Genomic DNA, 24,506 nt, shown 5'->3' on the forward strand with positions numbered 1-24,506 from the left:
GGGTCCGGACCCCCCCCCCCTTCCTGAAAGACCCCTGTCCTTTTTTCTCAGTTGTTGCATCTCGCATCAACAAAATTTTTCCGAAAGAGAATGTTTTGTTAAAACCCTGCATTTTCCCCTTAAATATTCCCATTAATCGGAAAATTCCTCAGTCCTTGAGTCAATTCAGAACACGAGAACCTCGTGCAACAACTGCAGGTTCCCAACTTTCGTCTGCCTTTTACTGTCGCGCACTACGTCGGAAACCGGGAAATGTCCGTATCGTCTTTCAAACCAGCTGGGTCGTGTGACCTTGAAATTCAGCCCCCTCTCCTCTGGTCCATCAGATTGCCATCGGCAAAGTAAAAACAAGCATTTATTGCCCCCCAGTCTCATTGTATCTCAGTCTCATTGGCGTGGTTTTCTTTATTTCTGTCTCCTTTCTTTTTGGATTTTCGCGGATTACATAGACGCATGTTGCACGAAAGACAGCCAGAGTGAGGTGCGTTCCTGGTGAATCAGTAATTGAATTCCGATTCTTTTCTGTTTTAACACGCAGTTTTTATCTATATCATACTTATAGGAAACATATCTTGAAGAAAAATATATGCAAAAGAAAATTAAGTTTACCCAAACTAGGTAAGAGCCAGTGCTCCCTTTTAAAGTTTTCTTAAAAATACAAGCATTAAAAACTAATTTTAGATTCTAAGCCAGCAGCGAAAAAAGAAATTCTACACATTTCATGTGCTTGAGGATGAGAAAAAATTATTGATTTTTTTTTTTTTTTTCATTTTAACTCTTTATATTTTTGACATGGTTCATTTCAGATTCATTTTATATTTTGATAACAATTTTATTTGAACTTTTAGATTATTTTTAACATTTCTCTCCTTTCTGAGTAACAAATTACATAGATTTTTTTTTTCTGATGTTTTCCCCCCAATATTTAAGCATGATCATTGAACATATTAAATGCCCAAAAAGAATTCGTGTTTGAAGGTAAAATAAATAAAATAAATGAATAAATAAAACTTGAAGTTGATGTAACGAATTTTTTGCGGAATCAAAATTTTACAGAAAAATAATTGAAAATTACTTGAATATTTTTCTGTGATCAGTTTATGAAATTACAAGTTCGGCCATATTGAAGCATGTAATAAGTAATTTATTACGAATTAATACTTTTAAATCTTACCGAATTGTGATTCTATGATCCCAAAAGAAAAACAGTTAGTTTTTTAATTGAAGAAAAATTATCTCTCTCTCTCATCTCTTATATTCGATATTGTCCCATAAAGCATATTTGTATTCCAATTGTACTGAGAAGTTATTTAATTAGCATCTATGCATCCATCTTTAGTAAATTGTGAAGGTAGCATTAAACGTAACAAAAAACAGGCATATGCATTTAACTATAAATTACTGGGTGAAAATTACCGCTATTTACTGCGTTACAAGCAAAGAAACAAAAAAGGTGAATACGAGATAAATTTTTTTGAGTTTTTCGTTTCTATATCGCTTTTTTTTTTTTAAATTTTTTCGACTCTTATTTTTTTCAAGTTAAAGATATTTGCTATTTCTTGCAATAAAGTGTTTTGCTAACATCGTATTAAAGAAAAAAAATCATTGCCTGCGTTGTAAAATATGATATGTATTGTTGTTAAAATTAACAACACGTTGTTAAAATAAAATCACACAGATGTTTAATTTAATTCATTAGGTATACATTCCATTAATTGGCATGTAAAAGATACCTTAGGTCGTTTGAGCTCTTGACAAAATTAAATTCCTTTTGCAGTTTCGCATCGAAAAGAGCTCAGGTGTCTCCATCTGGTGGAAACTGGGCATCAAATTTTTCTCTGACATTCACATCCACGCCTTAATGGTGGCATATGAATGACTGGATGCCATATGGTCGGTTCTCACTCGTTCCGCAAAAGGTTAAAGCCTCTAACACAGCCCCATTAGGAAAAAAAATTTATAAAGAACGGCAATACGCCTTTTCCAATATTAAAATTTTTTTCGAGCAGCTTTTACCCTTTGAGGAATAATGACTTCACTTGAGAACCCCATTTATTTCTTGCTTCTCTTTTTTTATTTCAGCAAACTGGAATCATTGTGTCAGTTGGCTGAAGAAAAAAATTTATATATATAAAAAAATGGTTGCATCAAAGGAAGCCTCCGTCTCTCAAAGAGTTAATAGTTTGTTCAAGCTTTTAATTGATGAAAAGGAATGATAATTATGAAACGGATAAGATTGGAAATATCATTCTATTTCGCATTATCAAAAGAATATAAATAATGCCGATGATCGAGTAACCCGCGTGTTTCAACAGTGAATTCGCGCCACGGCATGATATGTAATTTGATAATATGTTTTGGTAATGATTAGCATTCAGGGAAAGGCTTTATTGTGACAAGGCTGAACTCGATCCGGTAACTTAACAGTTCTACTGGTAAGACTGTGTCATCTCAGAGGAATGAAGAAACGAAAACAATGAACACTATCTACCGGAGTTTAGGGTTAATCCACTGGTGTTAGAGTGAAAATTTCAACTATCAAAATATTACCAAACAGGCAATTGCTTCGTTCAAATGTAGAACAGTTGAAGCAATTTTCACCCGTCATACCTTGATGGGCTACTTTCTAGTTTTCAAATAAAATGGCATGAGTACAAATGTACATATTTTATTGAAATATATTACAAAGCTTTCCGTTTTTCTTTTAATGTGCCCTTTTTATTAATAGAAAATATATCACTCATTTTCAGGAGGACAGAGGTTCACCCATGTTTGGAAACTTTGTGTGTGATAACTTTCAGTTTAATGTTAATTTACAAACTTTCAATAATGAATTTACCACTTAATATAAAATTTTTGTTAACTAATTTTAACTAATGGCTCTATTAATTTCAATTATTTAATTAATTTTAGTTAATTATCATATTTTAATAATCAGTTTTAATTGGATTTATCTTATCTTGTGTAACTGTCAGCTACTAATTCTGCTTTAGCATGCCTCCTCTTTTGAAGTTCGTGCAACCTTGGACCCCCCCCTGAACAAAGTTCTAGCTACGTGCCTGATGTGTGTCAAGGCGACATGAAACTTACTTTTCCAAAGGCAATAACTTATACCAAAATCAAACGGCAACAATCATTTATTTCTCCTGATTAATTAAGATTCTTAACTTTCAAAGTTTTCTGATTCAAAAAGTATGTGCTTTACTGTTCTCACATACTGAGGAACAGTGAGACAAAATTGCATTTCGTTTTCATTGTTTTTTCTCGTTTGCATAAATTTCTAGTTTTTTTCTAGATCCACTTTTGTTTTTGCTATTACAGTGACAAATATTGTAGCATTTGAGAGATAATTATTTCTGTGTTTTTTAGTAATAAAAATATGATTGAATTTTCGTGTCACACCGTACCCACTCTACTATAATTTATGTTCATTTCAGTTAAGTCGCGACAGCCACAAAATACATAGTGACAAACAGCTCTGTTTCTTTAATAGAGACCACCTGTTCCTTGGAAAAAAATCTTCACGTCGGTGCCAACTTATGCTCTTCTGTTTGCGTTTTGTGGTCAATTCTGGGCAGGAATCTACTTGATTTCTTCTCATTCAATTTTTGTTGCGGATATCCTTAAGTATCCGATTGCTCAGGTATTTTTCTATTAAGTGTACTTTTCTAAAACTTGCATGCAGATAAATGCAGCTATAGTCAGGCTCTGATCAGTTGAGCTATGAACTGTACAGTGTTAACCTCTTTTTTGAGAGTTCACTGACAAAACAGATATTGTTTTTATCACGGATTTGGGTTAGAATCCTTTTGAAGGTACAAAAGTAACGCAACTCAACTCAGTACCAGTTACCTTTCCCTATTACCCCAACAAAAGTAAACACTGTCAAGATTATAGCTCAATTTATCACAGTCAAACTATATTAACCCAAAATATTCACGAATCACAATTTTCTCGTCTTCACATTTTTGTGTATTCCTTTGTCCTTTTAAATTTTAGAAGAATATTTTAATTATTTGATTTTTAAAAAATAACGAAAAATACTGGATATCGATACACTTCTCATGCGATTTTTTTACGCCTATAAGTAATATCTAACTGAAGAACAAGTGACTGTTGATTCTCGGGCTGCGTAAAAATAATTTATTAAAGCTTTTTTCTTTGGATTATATGAAAGACATCTATTTTTGTTCTAATTGTTTGTGAATACGCTAAAAATTAACTCAATGTACTAGCCTTTTAATAAAGTAGTTGCTATAAGGTAAAAGTCAGTGCAAATAAACGACAGCGAAGTTGAAGGATTATATTATGCAAAGGAAAAGCCAATATAGATTCCAAACTTACAAATGGATATGCTTTAAACAAGCTATGTTGGAAATGGCTGTTAATGAGCAAATTCTCGACTCCGACTCCTGTAACCCAAAAGTTAGTCGGACTCCGACTCCCAGACTCCTACTTTGATTGCGTACCTTTGGAAAAAATTTAGACACGGAGGAAAAATGACTGACTCCGATTTTTGGAATTTCAAAGTCTTTGACTCCGGCTCCTTTACCCCAAAATAAGTCCGGCTCCGATTCCAAAAACATTGGGAGAGTTACGGACTTTGAAAGAAGACGACAGGATCTGACTCCGAGTCTTTGAATTTAAAACTTTTAACTTTCGATTCAGACCCATTTGCCCCCAAATCAGATTGACTCCCACTCCGCAGGTCTGGTTTTAGATGCTGTGAAATAATTATTGTTGACATTGTTATAGTTTCTATTTTTACTCTGTAATTTAAATTTACATACTCTGTTTGTGGCTGCTGCTAATGAAACGAAATTCGAAGTTCTTCCTGTTTTAACATAAAGAGTTGCGCGGACGACTTTTCTCCTTTTTTTGATAATGAAAATTATTTCTTTAAGTTTACATTTTTTTTTTTTTCAAGTATATTTATTCATTTTTATACCCATCTAATTCTTTAGATGAACGAGGCATACTTCATTTCAAGTAATCTAGTTTAAATATTAAAAGTCATATTTCACATAATTTGCAGTCTCATCTATTTTGTAGAATATTTATTAGATGCTATAAAGTCGTTGTTGGTATAGGAGAAATTAGGCTCGGTTAGCTCTGGTGGAACTTTCTGGATAAATGGATTGTCATTCACATTTAGATACTACGTGTTCCAAATATTTTATTTATTTGTGCAAGCTGCCTTATTCTGAAGTAAAGAAAGGTGAGAAACACTTGCGGAAGTGAATTTATTAGTTTTTAAAACATAGTAGAGTTACGAAGTTTGGGAGAAGGGTTGTGTAATTCTGCGCTTCTGACATACTCATGCATGGAGATGAGATTGTTCTTTACATACCAATTGGGTTAGTTTTGCCGTACCTGGCTAACTTTCAAATCTGAGTAATTTAAGCATAAAATATAATGCACATTAATGGCATGAATTCTAAGTTTGTATAAAATCAGCGTATTCAATGATAAATTGCGCCAACAATGCAGGAAGAAATATGACGGCACATTTATCCAGGTGTTTGTTAAGAATTTAAGGTTTTAATGTCGAATTTGCTTGTTAACTGGAACTTATATGTTGTTTTTATTAAGTTTACCTAATCTATTGGCACATAGGAATGTAACCCAATTCCTAAATGAAGAAAGTCGAAAAAAGGTTTTTATAAATTAAACAGAAGACTACATAGCTTTTGCAAATGCTTTGACTATAGGGTAGACCGGGGCACAATTCCGAGAAAGAAAGCTCCTACCAATATTCAAATATTGGAGCATCGTATGAAAGCTGAGACTTTTAATGTTAATGTTTATAGATCACAGCTTTTAACCAACTTTAATATCTATACTGAAACTTTGAAGGAGTTGATTCTGTGTTTTTCCCCATTTTATCGCTATACAAAACAATATACATAAACTTTAGTAACTATGCTCGATGGTTACCAGTTTTTATAAAAGATCTTCTTTAACCCACTAACTTTTTAGGCGCACGCAAAGTCTTCGAAGAAGGAATGCTTGTTGCAAAAAAGACAGTGAACGTGTTTTCTGTAGTTGGATTGGACCATGCTAACAAGAAAATTATGGTTTGGTGAAAGAAGAGGATAGTGATATTCGTCTATCACAGATACAACTGCGTTAAGTAAATGGATACTGACTGGTCTTGAAATTACCAATTCAATTACACAATTTGAAAAAGTTACCTCAGCTAGTTTAAAGAAACGCTGTTTATTCGCAATGAAGAAATGTTAAGTTTCCAAAGCAAGTTTTCAAGAAGGATCTTGAGAAGTCGGGCCTTGAAGAGAAATAGCTGAACATGGAAATAAATTTTCAGAAACATCGAAAGAATTGTTCTCATTGGAGACGAATGTAACAGTAGATTAAGAATATTTGGAGCAACAGATGAAGATTGTTCAAGTTGGGGAGAAAACATTGCAACAAATTTATAGAGAAAAGAATTGTCACCCAAAAGTCACTTTATATTCACGGGTAGAGAAAAAAATCTTTTTAGTATTTCAATCTACCATAAAAATCAGTAAGTCCAAGGGCGGCAAATAGGGGGGTTAAGAGGGGGCGGTCGCACCCCCAAATGTTTTGAGCAGAATAATGGAAAATGGGTGAATTCAATTTATGTAAGTCGGAAATCAATGTTCATTAAAGGAAATCTCGCTGGTTCTCAGAAACTATTTGATGAAACTCGACAAAAAAGTGTTTTTCGTCATTTTGACTTAGAAATTCATGAAGTATTTTCGGATTTTTCAGAACATAGAAAACGGATAGAGAACCATGATTAATTTTAACTAAAGAAGACATTGCCTCATATAGGCTAAATATTTCACACTTGTGTGCCCAGTGTAACGATGGTATGTCCAATATGAGAGGCTCGTGAAAAGTGGTGTGGCAGCATGGTTTTCCCAAGAAAATTCCTTGATATTTTACATTCACTTTTACGCTCATTTTTTAAGTGTATATTTATTTAATGAGTGTTCATCGCTTTCTTCTGCTAGAAACACGTTTCAGCTGCTCAATACATTATAATGCTTTCATAGAAACTTCTTAAAAATGCATGTGATTATTGAATAAAAAAAGACATATCAACTAAATACCTTTTATGGGGCTCTATAATTATGCAATCACAGAGTGACGCAAGATAATCTTCAAGAGTTAAAACGATAAAAACATTTCTCTATAACTTTAAAGCAGTGATTTGATGACTGGAAAATTATTGCAAAACGATTATTTCAATGGTGAAAAAGCTCAAGCCCTTTAGCAAGTATGACTTAGTTTGAATTTTTATCCAATTTGTTTGTATCGGGAAAAGGTTTTTGAAAAATGCTTTGCTCTATCAAAATCTATATCTTCAATCCGCTACTCGACTGTTCAAACCACAGTTCAATCTACATTTGATCTGTGCACCATACTACCACAGTTCAATCTACAATTGAAACTGAAAATAGAATTTGTATAGATGTATATTTCAATCAATCGTGAAATTTTTCAAAAAAATTCTTCCTCCGAGCCAATTTTAAAAAGGCGCAAAAAAAGAGGGGGGGGGGGTGACAAAATTCCACATGATGATGTGAAGTCAAACATTGATTTTTGAATATTTTGTATGAAGTAATAGATTCAGTTTCGAATGAAATTAACACACGATTTGATGATAATTAATTTTCTGTATGGTTGGCTGGGATTATGGTTATTTGGATTGGATTTTGAAAATGAAAAATAAAATGTTTCAACCGTGAGTAAAATTTTTAGCATGAGGCAAGAAAAATTACAAGCAATATACCGACAGAATGGTTTTCACATCCAGAGACTGCAGTTTCGTCCTTGTTATGGACTCATAAGTCTGGAATAGTGAATGACAGAGCTGGAGGCAGATGATATCTCATTGAAGCTAAGAGCGCCGACATGACTAGATTATTCAATGATGAAAATTTTAAGCCCCTCACAGTTTTTGAAGTAGCCTGGTGATTTTGAAAAGAGAGACATAAAAAGTGTTTTCATACATAACTTTGTGTTACTTCAATTTTTTTTTAACTATTACAATCAGCTCAGCTAGTAGAGAAAGATTTTTTTTATGTCTCAGGAGGTTAGAGAAATATTTTCGAAGCACAAGGGGGGGGGGGGGGGGGACCTTTTCTATTTAGCTGAACTGGGAAAACAGCACGACATTGGGCACTGATAGATTAGTAACACGATTCCCTGCTCTTCCGAATTCCAAAAATCATGCATTATAACTTTTCCAAAAGGTATAAAAACTTTAGTAGCGACATGTTTTGTACGATAACTTTTTAGTCAATGAATCAAAATTTTAATTTTTTCTAAACACTAATTTTATTCATACTAAACCGATTTTATGACAACTTCTTGTTAGCTAATCTGTGTTTGGTTTCGCTTTGGGATTATACATATTTAAGAAACTCGACCCCCCCCCCCCCCTAACGAAATGCTGAAATGCCGCCCCTGAGTAAGTCTGCTCTTTTACGTAAAAGATTAAAATCCAAAGCAGATTCGTTTTCAAAGCTTTTCCTTATTTGCAATACCATAAATTTAAACCTAGATGAATTTCTCCTCTATTAAATCAATCTCACTCTCCATCGATTTCAATAAATGGAGCTCTTTGAACGGAAAACAAGTCTAGTCATTAACAATCCTGCTCAATGAATTAAGTAATCCTACTGATGAAGACTACTCGAGAGTAGATGAAAACGAGTTGAGATGGGATGATGAAGATGAAAATTATGAAGGCTAATTTTAAAGTAAGTGCAATGGAGATACAGTGTGACGCCATTGTGTATGATGGTTCTTTCATAGTTCACATAAAACGACCAAGGGCCGAAAATTTTTGGTGGAGTATCTGAATTCTTTTAAGGATACGGATGCAAGACATATAAGAGGAATAGGAGAAATATATCATTTTAGAGAAAATGGTTTGTTTCCTAAGAACTGGTTCTGTTTCTTCCGGAATGCAAATAAGAAGACAGAATTGTTTTCCATGATTGCACTACTATATCATCTTGTTTTGTTTTTAATGATATGATGGCGATTTTCATTGAATAAGACATCTCTAGCGCCATCAAATCACGGAGAAGCTGATTGCAGGATCTTCGTGCATGTTTTAGAGGCTGCAGAAAGAGAACACAGAAGCATATGCATAAGAGCTGTTGACAATGGCGCTGTCATTTTAGGCATATCGTACTTCCATGAGCTGTACTTAGGCAACTTATTTAGTGCTTATTAAGGTGGACATTAGTGGAGCAGTATGTCTAAAAATTTAGCCTTAACTTCAATTCATGATTAGGGTATTACAGTAATTGATGAGAAGCACATTCTTATTTGTTTGAGTTTTCCCGAAGTTTCAAGTACTTAAAGCGAATTTACGTCATGCAAGTATAAAAAACCTGCTCTTAAATAAATTTGTGTGTGCTTCAAAAATGGATTTATCTATACACCGATGTGTAAATGCTGCAATGGAAATTGCTATGTATCTGTGTAAATTACTTATAAATTCGAACGTTTTGAATTACCTTCTCTATGAGATTACGTAGAATGATTATCATCAAAAACAACCCTGTTGTAAAAACTTCCCCGCCAAGAAAACCTTTAACTTTTCCGCACAAAAAAGAAGGACTTCGTCCTAAACTTCAAAATCGTCAGCCTTAAAAAGTTATGACACCTCGTTTGCCCGCCAAGTATCTGCCAAACTATCATCCTCCCTCTTCTCCCCTTTCATCACACCTACTTCCATTAGAACCTTCTCCCATCTTCAACTCCTCCGAAATATGGATAGATCCTTTAAATGGTTTATCCTGTTTGGCGGGAAGCTTTTCAAAGTGAAGTGGTTGCTTTGTGAGAAAAACGCTTTCCGCCAAACAAGATAAACAATTTAAAGGATCTATCCATATTTCTAAGGAGCTGAAGGTGGGAGGAGGTTCTAATGGAAGTAGGTGTGATGAAAGGGGAGAAGAAGGAGGATGATAGTTTGGCAGATACTTGGCGGGCAAACGAGATATCGTAATTTTTTAAGGCTGACGATTTTGGGGTTCAGGATGAAGTCCTTCTTTTTTGAGCGGAAAAGTTGAAGGTTTTCTTGGCGGGGAAATTTTTACAACAGGGTTGTTTTTGATGAGATATCACATTTTTTTTGCGTTGGTATTATTACTCTGTCTGTATTTTTAGAATTGAGAACTTCAAATCAGAAAATGTTCAATTGAAACAACGCTGTTTTGTGTTTTTAAGGAACAATATTAGCAAGCCTAATTTTACGTCAAGTTATTTTCCGACCGTTTAGATTCTATGTTCGTTTTGCGAGAATTGGGCCGTTTAAATTTTATTGCAATCATTGTATTCTATTGCAAAGAAAACTTCTTGGATAATAAAATACTATATTTTAACTTATATTGTTTTCGAGTATTTTACAACTTCGCAATAAATTCTATTAGTTTCTTTATTTGACGGATTATTCAACATTTTCATGAAGTTTTTTTTAAAAATATTTTACAACTTGCGGGCTATATTAATCTAGCTTTTCAGTTTTTATTTAATGACTTCTTTTCTAAAATCGTGGATTACTTTACGTTTTATGGGATAATTTAAATTTTTTTGGAGATTTATCTTTCTTTTGCTGGAGGTCTTTGTCTTGTTTAATGCCTAGTTTTGTTTAAAAGTTGATTTAAAAAACGAAATAACGCATGTTATTACCAAGTAAAATTGAATGTGTCAGAAGATCTATACAACTGTACTCGACGTCAAATGGCGGATATCCCGAATTTGCCACAGCGACTGCGCATGATGCACGCGGACTTAGCTCATTAAAAGTCTTGATTAAATTAATTGCAAAAATTTTGTCTGTTAACAAATTACTGCAAAACACGGATATCCACACACGTATTTCATATATTTTCAATTCATAATGTGGTATGTTTGTGAAAAATGCATTAATTTAGAAAAATTAGCAACCCAATAAAAAAAAGGGCTATTTTTCGCTCTCAATTATAAAGTTAGGTGTATCATATTCATATGCGTATAGTTTCATATAGTATGTCACGCAAAATATTCTAATGGTTTAACCCCAGTTTCGCGCCGACATTTTAAATCCCCCCCCCCTTAAATATATAAAAACTGAAAAACAGGGGGAAGGAAATTCCGTATCGGCAAAACTTGGGGGGGGGGGGCAGCATTCTAATCTCATTCATTAATTTGTTTCTCTGCTTAAATATAAACAAACAACATGGAATCTTAAAACAGAAAGCCCAATGAGCGAAGTCCGCGCGCATGCGCAGTCGCTGTGGCAAATTTGTGATATCCGCGATTTAACGTCTAGTTGCAACTGTTGGATCTGTTTTAGTCTTGATTGAATTTCATTTCCTAAGACAACTTTTGAATAACTGTTAGATCTGTTCTACCCTTGCAATTACAGTACCCTATGAGCTGAGAGTAAGTACATAAAAATTTAGGGGAAATTAGTGATTTTCAAACTTTTATTACTCTGGCCCATTATGTTCCTGGGGGTTGAATTTTCGTATATGTACTCAATGGCTCCCCAAGAATATGGACACCAAAAATCATTACCATAGCACCCCGGGGAGCTGTGACAGAACTCCGGGAAGGTACAATATGGGGGGGGACGAGGGGAAGGGGGTCAAATGCCACAAAAAGCACATCAGTAGGGCACAAGGAATGTGTGTGCGAAATTTCAGCTTGATTCCTTTTTTCGTCTAGGCTGTAGCCCTGTCAAAGAAAGCGAAAACTTTTTTGAACAGCGTTTTTCTAACTTAAATTCCTCCTCCCCCTGATGGTCCAAGGGATCGTATTTTGATTTACGTCGTCAGGAGCCACTAGAGATTGAGTATACCAAAAACCAACTTCGGGGATATTCATGGGGTTGAGATACAGAGGGGTGAAAAACCCAGAAAACACCAACTTGTTCTGTCGTGTAAACTGTACTTAGTTGCGTTTATTTTCTTTCGTCTTTCTTGGCGGCGGATTTGCTTTTGCTGGCTGCTGACGTTTGGTTTCCTTGGCGGCCGGGACGCTCCTGCGTCCCGTGATATAGAAAATAATTCAAAATGATTGTATGTATCGCTTCTCAGATTTGTATTTCAATTTGGTTGTAGCTTCTGTAATAGTGAGTTATATTTCAAAAAAAAAGTAATTTCACTAGCTTTATTGACATAGGACTAAACTTCATATTGCAGTAATTGATTATTTCTTCCTCGTTTAAAACATAGAACAAACGTCTCTAATCATCTGATGAGAAAAACTTGAAATTTGTTTTAAATTTTGTTTGAAATTTGTTGAATAATATCCCCCCTCTCCGCACTCCTCCGTTTTGCAAGTGCAAATATGACTTAGAAAGCTGTAGAATGTGAGTGAAACTTCCAAAGAAATGCGATTTTCATTTCAAAGTGTTTGATTTATTTTTATTTTTATTTTTATTTTTGCTGATAATGAATATTAATTTCGTTAAATCAAAGTGTCGTATTCATCCTTAAAAACCAATTCAACGATTTGTTTCAAGTTTTGAAAAACACCTAGCTTTGTTTCTGACTTTTAATTTCTAGTTTTGTTCTTAGTTTTGTAATCAATTTTTATCCATAAATGTTAAAACATATGTTCGGATCGTCAAATGTTTCGGATTTCTGGGGTTCGGATTACTGGGTTCTACTGCAAATGAATTTATTTTCTTTAATATAGTGCTTCAAAATACATTAAAAAATATTTCTCAAACGATACCTCGAGAAATGTTAAAGGCTTTGATTAGTTAAACTTATGTAACAAAAATCAAATTTTTTAAAATTATTATTAAAATTTGTAGGTTTAGAAATACTTTGGTGGCTTTTTACGCTTTAGTACGCACAATAGAACTCTCAAAAGATGATAAAGTTAGTATTTTTTCTAAAAATAATAAAAAAGAAAAGTTGTTTTGGATTTTTGACCAAAAATGCCCACCAGGGGGATTGAAATGTCTCCATTTCTAAAAATCTTTGTTAGTACATTGTCTACATGCATGCCAAATTTCATGATTTTATCACAAAGTGCAGTTTCCGGCTATATTTTCGACCATAGACACTTTACTAGTTAGTAAAATTCAAAGCGAATGCGTAAAGATCAGTATCGGCATCTGCGCAGAGCTGATGAACTCTAATAGTCCAGGCTATTGTCCATTGAAATGTCACGAAACCTCTTTTTTTTTGTGTATATATATATATATATATATATATATATATATATATATATATATATATATATATATATATATATACAGTCGGACCTCCATATATCGAAGTAGCAAATTGCCGGAAAAAAATTCGATATATAGAAATTTCGATACATAGAAACGATCGTATTTTATCATAAAAATATCTTAAAACATTAAAATTAAAGCTAATTTTCGTGCATGAAACCCAATTTCTAATTTATACGAGCATCGGATTAAACGAAAGTTAATAACTGAAAAATTAACAGAAATTAAATTTTTGTGCCTTCATACATCTTTATTCTTCGGCAGTTCAACTTGATTCGCAACATGAGGGGATTTTCGTTCTGACAATGTAATCGAGAGGCAAGTAAAAAATCAATCTACTTAACTTGAATGATTTTTACTGAAGCTAAAAAGACTAGGAATTATAATCAACAGACAAAAAGGATAACTTTAAATTGATTTTACAGTGTTACTGGTTACAACTAAGATTTGAACTGAACTCGAGGGAATTTAAGAACTCCAGAACGGAACAACGACCTATCTATACTCACCCCTCAACCTCAGATTCCTTATGAGTTTCGTAGCAACCTTTAGTGAACATAATGTTCTCCCGCAACCTTCATTTTTCATCAGATAAACAGTCTAAAGCGGAAAAAAACTTCGATTATCTCGAAAAATAATTTCGATATATCGAGATTTTTTCGATATATAGAAACAGTTTTTCTATGTAATGAATATTGAAATTTCCTGCGATTTCGATATATAGAAAATTTCGATATGTGGAAGTTCGATATATGGAGGCTCGACTGTATATATATATATATATATAAGGTTTTCGGTGTTTTCTATAAGAATTCAACTTGCTGATTTTAAATCCCATGAGTGCCAGACGCTAAACCTTGAGCATTTTTACCAAAATGGTAAAATTCAAGATATCTGCCAACAAAAATGTAAGGTTCGATTTCTAGGTGTTAATCGATTTTTTTGAATCTATGAAGAGCATTAAAATAGAATGTTTTACCAAAGATAATCATTACAATGATATATAGGGAGCATAAAAGTTTTGATTTAGCTTAACAATAAACTCTAAAGGAGGAAAAAGGCTTAAAATATATCAGAAAACTAAAGCAGTATCTGTATGAGCTATGGTCATGGGTCATCAGGTATTGTTGGGAAAACACTAAATAAAACGACAACTGCTACTTTGGCATTATTACTAGGAATATTTAGTGGATTTAAAAGCAATTTGGAATCAATAAAGGACGGTGAGGTAAAAAATGCAGTCACTTTTCATGCCAAAGAGCGTCACCCTCGTATAGCTTCAGGCACAAATGGCAGACAAATAACTCATGAAAAACTTTCCACTTGCATTGATGCATTAAATAGCTCTAATCACCCAGTGATGGGAGTGGTTAACATTTACTCTGGCATGATTATCAATGATGCATGATTAGAGCTATTTAATGCATCAATGCAAGTGGAAAGTTTTTCATGAGTTATTTGTCTGCCATTTGTGCCTGAAGCTATACGAGGGTGACGCTCTTTGGCATTAAATGTAAAAGACTTTTAAAATTGGCAAATCACAGTGAGCAAATCACATATAAGAAATAGTAGTCTCAAAAATTCCACTAGAAATATAAGAAAGGCGGTTAAAATAAAAGCTATATTGCTATATTCACCAAAAGAAGAGAAAAATCGGTGATTAACATCATACGCTGGATACAGTAGGATTTATATATACTAAAATAATTCGTTTAAGGGCACCATGAAGGGAACAGTCTCCTTGCAGAAGTTATTCAGTCAAGAACTGGTTCCTCATCCTACTGCTTAATGTGATGATGATGTAAATATGAGAGATGCAAATAAATCTGCATTGAAGTCAAAACTGAAAGTAGATTACAGGTAGGATGTAGGAGTCCCCCAGAAGTTATCATTCTTGACGCAGATGCAGTATCTTGGCCCGCAATGCTAGCAGTGGTGGGTAATTGTATTACTGCTGTAGAAAACCATACTGAGCACCGCATACAAAGTATTCCGAGGCATACTTTAACAATTGCAATAACTTTAGCACCAAGTCACAATGTCGAGAAAAATGTTTCTGTCGTGATTTTCCACTAAACGAAGAATCATCACTTTTTCAATAAGAGAAATCAGCTTGAAAGTAGCAGCAATAAGACGAAAGTAATTAAGATTGGTTGTAAGCAAACTGAATCTAATGAATGTTCCTCTATGTCAAAGTATAATTGTTATTCTTCTCCGCAGCACCCCACCTCTTATCTTTCAGCCTTAAGTTAGTGTAATTGTTACTGGTACCGATATTTTTACCACTGATATTGGTGTGGGACCGCTAGCAGACTCCTGTTGTCCTGAAAAAGCTGATGTGATTATAGCAAACCACATAATTTGCGAATAAAGAAAAGGAAAGTCACATCTAAGAGTCATTTCTGATGACACAGGTTCTTTGCATCTTGTTTTATCATCTTTATATAAGAACTGGAGTAATGCTTTAAGGAACAGAGTTGATAATGAAGAGAAGCTCACTGGAAACTAGGAAAAAAGCATGCCAAACCTCCTAGTAGCGCATGCTGTAATACACTGCTAATTTTTCCCAACCATAATCAAGAGGATTGAAAGCCAATGAGAAAGGTAAACTAGCTGATTTCTATAAACTTTTTTGGTAGTGTGCAAGTAGGCAGTGTGCATAAAAACCAGTTTCAGTAAAAGGCAAGCCGCTAAGTTTTGGACACATAGATGCTTCTGTCCGCTCAGATCTCCCTTTGAAACATAATTTACCACAAATTTTCTAGAGGCAGTCCATCCTGCTTGTGGCCATACATACGGGAAATACATTTTGATGCTGAATGAATCACAGAATCTATTGTCACCATTGGAGCACCTAGATGAATTATGTCCATGACATTTGTCAGCTCCAAGCGAAATGCTCAACTTAAACAGTTGCAGGTATACTGCTGCAGGTACTACTATGCTCCATGCCGAAAATTCTCTATGACATGACCAGGATTCTGCTTTTGTTATGGATTTGATTGCAAGGATCCTTTTGCAAACTATTCTTCGTTTCAGCAACAAATTGTTCTATTACAGTCTGTATGTGGCCGGACTAATTTTATCCGTATCCCTTTCATAAATATTCCTTTCCAATAACAGTAGAACCTCATTCATCCAGATTTATGACCCAGGTTGTCCGAATTAATGAAAGTAAGAATCAAACAAAATAACCTATAAATTGAGTACTAAGTATCACAAACTATGGTAAACAGTAAAAATTCTCAAGAGCACCCCAACTTATTGCTATTGACGCCATTCGACGTCACCGGCACGACAGTAACTTCTATCGCCGTGCCACGAGCATAACACAGGCCTACAAAAGATAGTAGTGCTCTTACTCTACTTTTATTTACACAATCTGTACATCTAAATGGCAGTCCGGATAAAGCGAAATCCGGTTTAGAAGGGTTCGGATGAATGAGAATTTACTACATATTTTGTCCTGGCTAAAAATTACTATAATTTTTAAAATTTCTAATATATTTCATAGCATTTATGTTTCTTATTTTTGCTTTTTACCTTTTATAGCCGCCATCTTGAATTTTGCCATTTTGAGAAAAACGCTCAAGGCTTAGCGTCTAGCACTCAATGGATTTGGAATCAGCAAGTCAAAATAGTATAGGAACAGTCAAAAAACATTATATATGTTCGAAAAAGAGACATACGACCTTCTAGAGTAACGAAAATCAGCCATAAGAGGCTGAGCGGTAAAAATTCTTGCTTTGCGACCTGGCAGTGAGACTCGTGTCGTTGGATCTGAACCTATTCAGGTTATTTCCTGCGAGAATGCGTTTTTAACTGAATTATGTTTTTTGAGTGTGTTTTTAGTTCTCAAAAAGCATATTATTCTACATGGGCAATTTTTCTTTCTCTTCACAGAATGGACTTATTGTGACCATGCCGTATATCATTGCATTAGTTATTGTTTTGGGTGTAAGCTATTTGTCTTCCTGGCTAAATAAAAAGAAATATTTAAGTGTAAACAAAGTCAGAAAACTCTGGAACTTTCTTGGTAAGTCCTTCAAAAAAAGTTTTTAGATTTGTCTAATGAGATAACAAAAAAAAAAAAAAAGAAAGAAAGAAAGAAAAAGAAAACAAAAGTTACAGTATATGCATATTTGTAAAATTTTGCTTTTGTTTTCAGGATCACTTGGATTTTCTATCTGTCTTATAGTTATCGTAACAACTAAATGCGAAAAAATAATTGGGACAGTTTGCTCCCTCTTAGGTATAATACTTTCATGTGTATCTTGTAGTGCTACAATGATTGTTCCTGTCGACATGTCACCAACATTTGCTGGTATGTTATAAGCTTTCTTTCTTGTGAAAAACTCTTCTCTAACTAATATGATGCAGTTGATCTTTTAAATCAATTTCCCAAGTCCGATCATGTTGCAGAGATTTAACTACGTATGTCTCCTTTGATATTCTTCCGATTTCCTACGCATTTTCCTTTTTTCACACAATCTTTCTTCAATGTAAACGGAAAGTTTTGACTTTTAGGATTTGTTAGAACGGGACTTGCTTTTTTTTTTTTTTTTTTTGCTAACTTTACGCTAGGTTACGCACAAAGAGCGTAACTAAGGCAAATAATGATATGAGCTTTTCTCTGCTAAATTTTGGTCAAAAATCTTCCATGCTTTAACACAGGCGTTTCTTGTCACTCCGAATATTGCATCTGTAATATTAATCCTGGGTTGATTGTTCTTACTATTTTAGTTCTTCTTATCTCTTTGTAACTTAAAGTTTTTACTTCTTAAAGATTAACAGTTTGCTTTAGCCCTTAACAAGGGAGGTGCAGTCTCACAGACCGCTCAAAAGTTCATCCCACCACCCCTATTTCATTTTCAGTCCGATTGAATGCTTTTTTCCAATAGCTTTTTTTTTCTGTCCATGAACCCCTTCCTTGCTTATCAGTATCTTAAGGCAAGTGCATGTGGTTTAAATTTCGTTGAATTCTTTAGAAGCGGTCTGTAAGACCGCATCTTCCCTTTAGTGTCATAATTTTTTTGCAGTAGTAGACATGGCTCTTAACGTTAGAGCCGTGGATAGGTTCATTTATCTTATCCGCGTTATGCGGAAGCGATGTAAAATATTCTGTATGAGATTGAGAGTTGTTTGAAATGTTCACAAAAGTTACGCAATGATGTTCTAGGGACAGTGAAAGCTGAACAATTAATTAATGTGCAACGCAAAATATTAATAGTTAAAGGACTGTGAAATTTTTCCCGTAACGTGATCTAATCAATTTTCTGGTTCTACAATGTTGTGTACATATTAAACAACTAAAATAAAATAACTGATTGATAATAGATTCCTTTGTATTACGAGTGGAAAAGTATTTACTGCAGCATATGCTTTCTCTCGAAAAATCTTAAGGCTCTAGTTAAATTTCCTCGGAAAAGGTATATTTCAATTAAAAATTCAAAACTATGTTTTTCCCGTGATAATTAAATTGCAAAGGAAATTTACGGGAAGGTACAGGAATGTATCTTAATTAAATGATTTTTAAAAAATTTGAATGTAGGGCGGTCTCTAAGACCTCACGTCCCTTGTTACATTCTACTTTTTCACCGCTCTTGTCATGGGTTAAAATTCAGTATGGTTACAATATTTGCTCATAATAAGTTGATTAACTCTTACTTAATCGTTTAAACCTTCAAAAAATCTTCAAAAATAGAAAAACTGGTCAAATTCTCAAAAATTCACAAACTTTGAATTTAAATATTTCAGCACCTGTTATAGTTACAATAAAATTTAAAAAAGCTATTAAAACATAAATTTTATTTTGTTAGTTTTTAATGATCAATTTTTCCCGAAAAAAATAGTTTTTTAGTTTTTTATTTAAAACTGAAAAAAAAAACTCGCATCTATAATACAAAATGGCGACGCGATCCCCTTTCTATGCGTGTTCCAATTTTGAAAACTGCAATTACTTTTTTTTTTCTGTTTATTTAAAGCATTCGTTGACTAGACTACCAGTATTAATTAAGAGGTTAATAAACATTCACGTCAATTATTATGCAAAAAATATCACACTAGACCTTCTTATTATTAAAAAAGTTCATTAGAACATGATATCCAACATACGTGATACTTAGGGATTGCAGTACCGAACCAAAAATTCAATACCGGTATCTGGTATTTTTAAAATGTGATACTGGGATAACGGTATTAATACCGGTATTAGAAATTTCCCAAAAAATGATCGAAAACATATTGTTTCGTTGCTACATTTCATAATTTTGTGCAAAAATTGTATTATTTACAAAACGTATTGCGAACAAACAAAATGAAGGAGCAAGTGTCATTATGAAAACCAAAATTGTTAAGAATCATAATGCATTATTAAACTTTCTCTAATCCTGAAACTTATTTTAGTGCACAACTTTCCAGCAGTTGAAAATACTCTTTCTGAATTCACGTAGGTCGCTGGTACGGTTAAAAATGCGCATTGCCTCCTTCATCTTCAAGAAATATATCATCTTATTCCTTCATCTTCAAATAATTTTGTCTCTTGCGTGGTATTTTTGGATAATTCCTTTTGTGTGCGTGTGTTTCTTTTGTTTTGTCCGTATTTTATTTTTTTATTATTGTTTTTTTTTTTTTTTTTTTTTTGAATTTATAGCTAACTGTAACTTCTCTTCGAGGAACGATACTTTTCCAAAATTTAACATCTTCAACGTTTTCTCTTGATCAGGGTGGGCTTGGGTTTGCTTTTTATTAGCCCTTTTGTTTGAAATTTACGATGAACTTAACTAAATTTGATCTTGTTAGTTTATTCTAATCGTTTTCGTTTTCTTTTCAAAATTCTTTTCGATTATAATTACATCAGTATCTGAAAATATGTTTAAGTAGATTATGCTTTACATTTTTACAAATTTTCGTGGCACTATTTAATTTTTAAATATTATCTTGCCATGTGTGCTAAATAGCGAGAAAGGAGAACAAACCAATACCGGCGACAACAAATTACCATTTGTTATCCTAACAAGAAAAAATTTTTTGTCAAAATTCAGTACAGTTGAGACAAATATTCAAAAAATATGCATAAAGTATTCCTGTAATTGATGGTTGGAACAAATAATTTATAGGACAAATATTAGAAAATTACTCTTCGAAAGATTCGAAATTACTCTTGAAATTAACTTTCACAAAAAGGAAAGTGAGTGATCAGGGAAAAGCAAAAAAATAAAAAGATGGTGCACAAAAGCGCACAAAAACTCGATTCATCTCACCATCTAGTAATGAAAATATCATTTTGCAATATTTTTGCTACTTTTATTTGATGATATTCTATTAGTTCGTGTTTTTGAAGCCAACATTTTACATCTGGAGGTTGAATTTTGTTCTGTAGCATGGAAAAAGAAATACACATTAAAAAATAAAAGTAAAATTTTCATAAGTTAAACTGAAAACTCTTTAATTAAAAATATTGTTTTTTTTTTCTCCAGATAATACAGAAAATACCGGTATTTTACCTCAGGAAATACCGGTATTTCGAAATTGCAAAATTGTTCAAAATACCGGTATATCGGTATTACAATCCCTAGTGATACTTCAGTGAACTTCAGGAGCATTTTCATATTCAACTTGTTTTCTAGGATCTTTGATGGGTGTGGCTACAGCAGTTGCATCTTTTGTTGGATTCTCGGTTCCCATTGTGTGTGGAGCTTTAATAAACGAAGAGGTAAAAAACTCCAATTGCTTATGTTTTTTTTTTTTTTTTGAAATGTTCGCAAAAGCTGAATATTTGAAAAAGTTTGAAGTTTTTATGATATGTTAATATTATTATTTTTCCCTGCACTCATTTCGTTGTAGTTACTTCAGAGAATTTAACTCTTCGTAATTTCCGCGGGTAGTATTTATTTTTTTTTAATACTGTCATAGGTTATAATTTATTCGTTTCTAATTTATAAACATTTAAAACGTCGGCCACCTTGTCTAGTGGTCAGAGAAGTCTGACTGTGGATTGGGAGGTTCCATTTTCGAATCCCGGCTCGGGGGCATGAATGTAATTTCTCTCTCCTCTCTTTGTCCTTTCTTAGTGTGAATGTGTTTTTGTGCTGAGACTACCCTAGACTACCCTATAAACGTGTCCCTATGGCATGTGTGTACTGTGGAAGTCGGACTTACACACCAAATTACGGTACAGTTGGAAAAGTGAAGCAGCGCACCCCAAATAACAAGCCTTGCTGACACAAGACAACAACAACAAACATTTTAAACTTATCACTCCAACATCTTGAGGATATATTTAACTTTGCACCAATAGACTGAATTGATACATTCTTTGCTTTATCTGGGATCATGGTTCTTAAGTCGAGCAAAAGCAAGCCAAGTCGGTTCAAAGAAAAGCCCAGCCGTCCAGCATTACTATATTTTCTCAAATCAACCCAGGTCACTTTTGACCTCCCCTATCCCCCTGTAACTTCATTATGGAAAAAGCTAAAAACCTGATATTTAAGTGACTAAGAGGACATGCGATAGAAGGCTATATTTGAAAATTTCGTTTTATTTATTCCAATGGTTTACGAATTTTCGCCAGTAGATGTTTTGAAACTTTTTCACTGTCAAATGATAGATCATCCAAATTCTAAAACACTTCTAGCAGTCACACAACCTTAAAATTTCTAATTCAGTTAGTATGCAGTATGTAATGAAAGGAAAAATTGAAACATTCTGAAATTTTAATCATGTGGTGCAGTTTTAAAGTTGCTTTCCATTATTGCTAGTTAGTTAACCGAGAAGTGGCGTTCTCTCACTTTCAAAAAAACAGTCAGAGAAAGTGTGTATTCAGCTCAAAATGGAAGGGGGGCTGACGTGTCATTAGGGCTGTCTGATGGGGCACATTGCCTCCCCCCCCCCCTATTTCGAAAGCAGTTTAAAGATATACTTGGTGTCTCAAAAGGTTGTTGACAAACTTAACATGTTGGTGTGTCATATCATGATGAACAAGATTTCCATAAAAACATGTGTTCGCAAACGCATTGCTGGCGCACTACATGCACACACAATCGGACACTGACGGATGCACAAGTGCACAACATGTCACATATTTACTACACAAAGACGGTTTTACGCAGTTTTTTAGTTTCTAAGGAAAGCTGAAAGCAGTCGCAAAAACTTGCGTCCCTCAGGCTCTCCTATTCGCGTCGCAATGATAACGCAGCGATCGGTGAAATCTTGTCAGAATGGATCGTTATTACGACGGTCGGTACGTTGTCGTTGCGACGCTTGTATGACAGCTGAATGCAGCCAATTTCAACAACAGCTATAAGCCTTCCTTGAAAACTAAAATGTTGTGTAAAATCGTCTTTGTGTAATAAATATGCGACATGTTGTGCATCCGTTAGTTTCTGGCTTTGTCTACATGTAGCGCGATAGCATTGTGTTTTCGAACATATATTACTGTGTAAATCTTGTTCATCATGATATGACACACCAGCATGTTAAGTTTGTCAACAACCTTTTGAGACAATCTGTATTTGCGCATATATTTTGTTGTTTTTTCTTATAAATATACATTAAGTACCTATCCTTTGTCTCCCACCCCTAGAAAATCTTAAACTGATGGGCTTGGGGGAGGCACTTTTTCAAACTTCAATATTTTTATGGTGTATGGGTGTACATTGGACTCGCTCTACGGAACGTTTTGACCTACGCTAAATGAATTAACGCGAGTTTTTCCCGTGTGACGTACCTGAGACTTAATGCAAAGTTCCCGCTCACAACACGAGCTTTTTCGGAAGCAAAACGTGAGGCTTAAGTATCGGACTTCGTAAATGGACTTTTATATTTTTCACATTCTGAAGGCTGTAGTGTCCACACTGCACCAGTCTAAACCTCGCTAGGCTAGTGTGTACGAATAACAACTTCATATGCTCCATTTTATTTTCCCATTTTAAATGATGAAATAAATATAAAGGCACCAAAGCGCACTGCTTTAACTAAAGCTAGGGAAGATGGAAAGGGAAATTTTCTTGTAATCAAAAAAAAAAAAGAAAAGCTAAAGATCAGTATGCAGAGCCCCCACAGCAGAACGCTGCGACGCCCGTCGAAGATTCCTAAGTAAGTCCGTAGACTATTTCAGAACTAGAAAGGTCTTTTTTTTTCCTACTTTGTGCAGAAATCTTTCGAATTTAAAGTGAAAAAAATACAGTTGAGAATGCAGCAGAGGAGCAAATGTAATAACAAAAAAGGGGCATAAATCTAAACTTGAGTCCCCAGCGGCAGATAGGTCAAAGACATTTGCTCTGAGAGCGCCTTGCACCATAGATTTCCATTTCATTTTGAAGCTTTATAGCCTACGTTTTGCAAACCATTTTAAAATTTAGTACATATTAAATTACTGTTCCTACTAATCTAATGCTGATTTACCGGGGCGACTGTTTTTAGTCAAATTTCCTGCACAAGTAACGGAAAGAAGAAAACGCATAAAAAAGGCTTAATGCATTTTTTAAATATCGCTAAAGACAAAAAAACAGTCACAAATAATTAAAATAATTAAATAAGTATGGACAAATTAAAAATTGGAAAATAGGGTTTTGAGACGGGGAGATTTTCTGTCTGATTTAATTAAGGAGAAGAGCCCACAACTTATGATAAGCATAAATGTTTCATATTAATATTTTTCATGATATAATCCAACATGCCTTGATTGTTATCTTTTTATTGCAGCAATCGGTACAGCAGTGGACAATATTCTTCATCATTTGTATTGCAATTGTCCTCAGCTCCTCGATTTTCTTTGTTCTGTTTGGATCAGCAGAAGTGCAAAGTTACAATTATTCAAATAAAGATTTACCAGAAAGTCTGAGAAAAGAAGTCAACTTACCGCTCGAAAGGAAAGATGGACTTGAGAAGGAATAATAACAAAAACTAAACGTGATCTCAAAGAATGCCATTTTAATATGTCATTAATATTGATTGCAAACTAATTCAAAGTTATTTGTGCAGCTCATACATTCCACTTGCATCTATTGTTCAATGCTCACTAATGTATCGTTAAACATCACAGAATTTCCAGCTAAATCAATGAATATTCAAGATGAATAAAATCGTTAAAATCCATGTCATATGATTATGACGTACATCAAAGAATCCTCGAGTTTCTATTAGAACTGAATGTTTTCTTTTGAATTTAATTCATAGTACACCATAAATCGTAAGAGGTGCTTCCAGAGTCGAAACTTTCAAGGAAAAATGGCATCCGCAGATGGCGGTACCAATATCTTTGATC

At 34.0% G+C, this 24,506-nt stretch overlaps 1 protein-coding gene across 2 annotated transcripts in view; it reads left to right on the forward strand.

Moving 5' to 3' along the window:
• Positions 1 to 24,462, forward strand: part of LOC129220065 (putative inorganic phosphate cotransporter) — an 80,883-nt gene extending 56,421 nt beyond the window's left edge. For both annotated transcript variants that reach the window (XM_054854404.1, XM_054854405.1), the window contains 5 exons: positions 3,494 to 3,643; positions 17,144 to 17,276; positions 17,409 to 17,564; positions 20,869 to 20,954; positions 23,945 to 24,462. In XM_054854404.1, the coding sequence (XP_054710379.1) occupies positions 3,494 to 3,643; positions 17,144 to 17,276; positions 17,409 to 17,564; positions 20,869 to 20,954; positions 23,945 to 24,136 (717 nt within the window). In that variant the 3' untranslated portion in view covers positions 24,137 to 24,462. The remainder of the gene's footprint in view (positions 1 to 3,493; positions 3,644 to 17,143; positions 17,277 to 17,408; positions 17,565 to 20,868; positions 20,955 to 23,944) is intronic.
• Positions 24,463 to 24,506: the final 44 nt, after the last annotated feature.

This window comes from Uloborus diversus, chromosome 4 (genome assembly GCF_026930045.1).
Source record: "Uloborus diversus isolate 005 chromosome 4, Udiv.v.3.1, whole genome shotgun sequence".
In the NCBI taxonomy this organism is placed as follows: domain Eukaryota; kingdom Metazoa; phylum Arthropoda; class Arachnida; order Araneae; family Uloboridae; genus Uloborus; species Uloborus diversus.